This window comes from Pholis gunnellus (assembly GCF_910591455.1).
Source record: "Pholis gunnellus genome assembly, chromosome: 16".
Lineage (NCBI taxonomy): Eukaryota > Metazoa > Chordata > Actinopteri > Perciformes > Pholidae > Pholis > Pholis gunnellus.
In genome coordinates, this window is record NC_136543.1 from 2,166,330 (window position 1) to 2,172,329 (window position 6,000).

Consider the following 6,000-nt stretch of genomic DNA (forward strand, 5'->3'; position numbering starts at 1 on the left):
GCTAGAATGTTTTGACAGACCTTCATGGTTCCCAGACGTACAGACCTACCGACTTTGGTGATCGTCTGACATTTCCTCTAGCGCCACCATGAGGTTAGCGCTAAAAAGCATATGTCCTTTTTAATATGTTTTTGTATCTTTGTCATGTCAAAGTGCATCGCTGTGGTCTTACAGTAATTTGTGTTTCAATTAGCAAAGACAAGACTTTTTTCTGCTCAGCGGGCCGGCCGGCAATCGCTAATGATCCTTACCTGCATGATGCATCCAACTAATTTGATGCAGACATTTATGTTCCCCTCGGGATGGACTGTGCTACCTTTTCATGGGTAATGACTTTGCATCCAGTGACGGCATGAGGTTTTTTGTCCCATACTTTTTTGACAGCGAATGTTAGCATGCTAAAAAGAAGAGGGTGAACATGGTAAACACTAAACCTGCTAAAACATCAGCACGTTAGCTTCGTCATGCTGATGTTAGCATTTATCTCAAAGAACCACTGTGGCTAAGTACAGCCTCACAGAGCCATGGAGCTATTGTTATAAAGTTGCAAAGATAATTTTCTAGGTTTAATTACAACCCAAAGAATCTTTAGACCAAATGCTTGAGAAAGTCTTTGCCCAAGAGTCTAATGATGTTAAATGAGTCTGCCAGTGAAATTCCCCCTCACAAGTTATTGTTAAAAGATGAATTCTGCTTTTTAATTAGCGAGCACACAGTCGGGACACGCTGCAGTATTAAAAACTGCTTCCCTGGTGATTGGCCTTGAGGGACAACAATCGCATACGGCATGGTTCCTTTTTTTATAAAGTACTTTTGAATTACCAACATTTACTGTAGGCCTGGACCAGGTTGTGTCAGGATGAGTCTATCGGGAAAAGTTTACAATATTTAAGAAATATTTAAGTTTATGTGAGCACACAAAGAATCCATACGGGAGTGAATCCATTCATGATTGACAGAAAATTAGAACCTAACAGCTAGCTGGAGGAACGTGGATTCATGAGGCGTCGTGGGCTGCAGGTCCTAACCTGGTGATCACACATTCTGGAGTGTAGATGTGTTTATTAACCTCTGGAGGGGGGATAATTGTATCTGTCAAAGTCGTTTAATCACCGCTGCAGCTCTCACCACTGTCACTTTCACTTTGTCTGTTTTACTAAATCAGCTGGCTCCTTGCTTGGCCCACTACGACTCCTGCTCTCCTTGTGTCACTTGCCTTTTTATTGGCTGTAAAACCCGCGTTTACATTTGGGAACTATTTTGTTATATGAAAAAAAAAAAATACAGAGGAATAACGATAAAACACTGGTTTCAACTTCAGAAAGACACAGTTGAAGGTGGGCAACACAACATCAGTCAAATACAGTCGCCATCAGACTGATTCTGATGAAAATGAATCAGAAGCTGCATCTTAATACTATGATCCAGTGTTTTTAAAACAGTAGATATATACAGTACGTAAAACATCTATCAGGGCAGAACAATAAGGATTACCCTCAATTGTGAAACAGAAGCTAGATAGAAGATGGTAAGGACAGGTCTTTATAGCCATAATAACTTTTATTGAAAATCAACTACTTAACATTTATACAACTTGTTCCATTCCATTTAAGCTGTGCACTCTGAGCTAATGCTCAAGTTTCTTATGATGCTTTTATTATTTGTATTTGACCAAAACCTAAAGCTAAGGTTGGTCATATTTTTCAAGAACTTTTTTTCCCCACATCAACGCCGGGGAGCTGGTTCGCGACGACGCTTATAGTATTCCTTGCGTGCTTAAAAAGTAACAATTGTGATTACAGTGTGCAGGTTGATTTTGCGAGTGCAACTGAAAGTGGGAAACTGATAAAAACCTAGTCTCCTTTATGCAAGTCAGATGTGCTACATACCCACCACTCTCCTACCTGACCTTCTACCTCACTACATAAATAATTAATTGGCACTGAAAGTTGGCCCTGGATGTACATTCTGAGGTGGGGTATTGGCTCTTCGCAAATTGCCTGCCATCTTGAACATAGACCGGCTAATCACAGTAAAGCATCGTACAGCTCCAACCAGGGTCCGACAACTCTGCTCCACAGACTCTCATGCAACTGTTTCAGATTTTCTTAATTTTTAGGCTGGTTTAGTGGATTTGGAGCTAGTCATGGTTAAACGTTGAGTAATAGTGATACTTGTTACCCGAAGATGTTGAAAGGAGATATGCGTTTTTTAGATAGATGATTGTAACTGTGAATAAAGACCTACCTGGTTTTAAAGGAACAAGGTTGTTCCTTCATTTCATTGTCTTCTGTCTGGATCTCCAGGTGATGGTTCACTTTTACACTGATCTGTAGCTTTAGCTTCTATCTTGAACTTTCGAACCTGTTTTCTCTGCTAAATCATTTTAACACCTGGATATGTCCTTCAAACACATATAGTAGACCTTCTATCTGCTTCTCTCTGAAATTGAGTTTTCATTTTTCCAAAAATGAGATATTCATTCATGGAGTACAGTGACAGTGTGGGCTCCACACTAGACAGACTTTACTACTCTCATTATATGAATAATTTCTGTCTCGTGCATTGAATGTGTTGTAACTCTGTGATGTTGTTCATTCTGTACACATGACATCTATCACACGTCTATCCATCTTGATAGAGGGAGTCGCTGTTGCTCTCTCTGAGGCCTCTTCCTCTTTTCTCCCCGTTAAAGATGTTTTTGGGGGAGTTCTTCCTGTTCTGATGTGAGGGTTCCGGGACAGAGGATGTCGCATGTGTACAGATTGTAAAGCCCTCTGAGGAAAATTTGTGATTTGTGATTTTGGGCAATACAAAATACATTGAATTGAATCGACAGCTTGACAGGGTAGCAGAGGGGGGCGGGGCTTAGCGAAGGGTCAATAGGTTCTTTGCAGTGGCGTGACACATTGGCGTGCTTTCCAGATGGAGGCCAGGTAACTGAAGGCAGGTTCAATACTGCAGCAATAATGCCTATGGTTTGCACTGTTTACGGCTGTTCCAACCGATCAAATCTGGGAAAATACAAGAGCTACATTCAAGTCCCGAAAATAGTTGTACACAAAGGTGAGAAGTTAAAAAAACTCACAGAGAAGTAGCGACAGACAGATCAAAAACCTCCATCTAAAGTCTGGAGGAGCAGAGTAATGTAAGTAACTACATAGCTAGCTAAAACTGACTATAAACACAGACCATGGAGGTGATATTGCCAGATACATCTGTGATATTATCACACTGTGGTTTAGTTCGCTGTCTCCCAGCAGCTAACTAGCTAGCTAGCTAAAACTGCAAAACACTAGCTCCAGAACAAACAACCAACGGTTGACAATGTCACAGATGTCGCTGGCTGTTTCCAGCAATATCACCACCATGGTCTGTGCTTTTTGGGTTTGTCATTGTTTTTATGGAAGTTAGCGTTGCACTGGTTCCTTCGACAAAATGTTTTGGGATAAACCAACTACACCACATGAATTCACTTCATCGCCACTAAGCTAAAGGCGAACTAATGATCAGCATGATGACATTTAGTCATCTCTCATTTAGCCACTTGTTTGCATTCATCTTTTTTAGGACACATAAAAGTTTTAAAATTCAACAGATGGGTATTTACTAGTGTATATTACGTAGAGAAAAACGTTAGAATCTCTTCAGCTTGTGTTAACCACGGACCATATCTAACCAAAAGTCCATCAACTTTGACACCAGGAAACCAGAAGTGCCATAATGCTGACTCAATGCCGGGCTTTATGACGCATTCCTGCAGCACTCTATTTGGACGGGATAGCTGGGGACAGCGGGCTCAGCAATACATCCATACGTCTCTGCAGTCTGTAGTACAGACCTGAGTCAGACAGCATACTTGTTTTAATACCTTGGTCATAGAGCAATGGAGGGTCAGTTTAATTCTTTCTTTCTGTTCATTGCTGTTACGTAACGGTTTGTCGTGTCCTGTGCTTCTAGGAGGAAGAGGAGGAGGAGGAGGAGCAGCTGGAGGAAGATGATGCTGTTAAAGAGGAAACAGCTGAGCAGGAGATTCCAAACTGAACCCGAGCGAGCGGATACGAACACACCACTGCTCTGTGGTTTCACCTCCAGTCTTTGCATTTCCGTTCAGACTATAGCACACGTAACTTTCTACTAGCCTCCCAAAGTTTCTAGACAGCCAGCAGTTAGCTTCCACTCCACATAGTTTAGCAAGCAGAGGTGTATTTTAGAAAACACTATTTAAAATTGTGAAATCTTTAGATTCAAGGAAAGAGTTTGTACTTTTTATGAACGAGGCTGGACAGACGGACAGACATCTCTCAGATTTCAGACATCTTCGTGAAGCAGTACATGAAAGCATCCAGCCACAGGGGCACACACCACTGCGCTCCTTCTACGGCAGAGACGTGTGTCCGGCTGTCGGCACCCAGCCAGCTGACGTGTTTTTGACACTCTATTTTCATACACTAATGATGATCAGACAGTGTGTCCACACAGAGTATCCTCAGTGTCCTGTTTACAAGATGAAGCGAGCAGAGTGGGGTCCACAAAACACATCTTGTCCCCTGCCGAGCACGCTGACGTCAGCAGTGAAGCGTCCTTTCACCGTCTTCGCAAGCATTTCACTCGACATTTGACTGGAGGATTTTATTTTTATATTTCTTGCATATCTTCTTTCTTCCCCCATTTAAAATATCGACTTATTTTCTCACTCATTTACAGTTATGTGAAGTATTGAGTCTGGTTTTTGTGTAAAAAGAAACGTTTTTTAATCTTTGATTGACAGTATCTTTAAGTGCTACATACCAATCTATTTTGTCATTGGATTTGCAATAAAATCGTCCATGTTTGATTGTTGATTGTATTTCCATCCTTTGTAAAGTCTTAGGTTCTTTTCTTCTACTGGTTCTCTAGTTCTCTGAGCTGCTAGTAGTCTGTGGTCCAGACTGGGCCTGGGAATCATCGCACACATCACACACAGAAAATGAACTGAAGCCACAGATGTGTTCACAGCCTAATCATTTTCAAATCAACTACCACCTGTAATTTGATATTAAATGTGGCACATTTAACCCCAAATGAGGAGTGAAGTGATGATGACATTTAGTGTTCATTAGCTAACCAATCATTAGATTTGACCAGAGACTACTGTCAGGCCAAAGCACTGTCAGACACTCAAAGTGAATCCCTTATAGTGCCAATAAATCTGAACTGCGAAAGTGTGTTGCTTCTCTATCACTGATACGCAATGCACATGAAATGTTTGAAATCTATTGATCAAGGTGGAATGGTTATAAAATGTACAAATATATTTATAAAACAGGACTTTAATCACTCTGATGCGTGCCAATGATTGTAATCCAGAGCACATGTGTCTATAGCCTCTTTCACACAGCCTGTTCAAGGGGGGGCTGTTGCGCATCACGCCTCGCTGTTCTGTATAAAAGATACAGAAATGGAACAGGAGGGCAGGGGGTGCATTGTTACTCCACCGCTAAGCCAGGCCAGCAGTGGAGGTAGTCCCAGAGCCGAATTGATGTTCATGTAAAAGGGACAGCTGGTACAGCAGGTTCACACTAGGCGGCAACTTTCTGTTTAGAGTTCCCTGGTTGCATAGAAGTCTATGAGAAAATGACTCTACTTCTCTCTTGATTTATTACCTCTGTAAACATTGTAAACATGAGTTTATGGTCTCAATCTCTAGTTTCAAGTCTTCTGCAATACAGCATGATGTTCATTTAGTAAATGATGGTCCATTTAGAGTCAAACAGACCATAAAGCAGAGTATGCTTTAGGGCGGGGCTACGTTGAGATTGACAGGGTGCTACCACATCGTTGTCTGGTCTGGGGGTTGTTCCTGTTTTCCTCTTGGAACTTTAACCATTTCACATTGAGTTTTCAATTCATGAAAGTTAATTGAAAACGTTTTGGTCTCCTAAAAATGTCTTATTCAGTGTTTAGTTTGTACTTTGCTCCACCCTCTAGTGTCACTTCTTCACTTCTTATAAAGGGTCT

The 6,000-nt window shown here is 41.4% G+C and overlaps 1 protein-coding gene across 1 annotated transcript in view; it reads left to right on the forward strand.

Annotated features, from left to right (window-relative positions):
• The window catches only part of phf14 (PHD finger protein 14), a 90,871-nt gene extending 86,042 nt beyond the window's left edge, over nt 1–4,829 (forward strand). Inside the window, exon 18 of the mRNA XM_079176225.1 lies at nt 3,961–4,829. Within this exon, the coding sequence (XP_079032351.1) occupies nt 3,961–4,044 (84 nt within the window). The 3' untranslated portion in view covers nt 4,045–4,829. The remainder of the gene's footprint in view (nt 1–3,960) is intronic.
• The last annotated feature ends 1,171 nt before the right edge of the window (nt 4,830–6,000 follow it).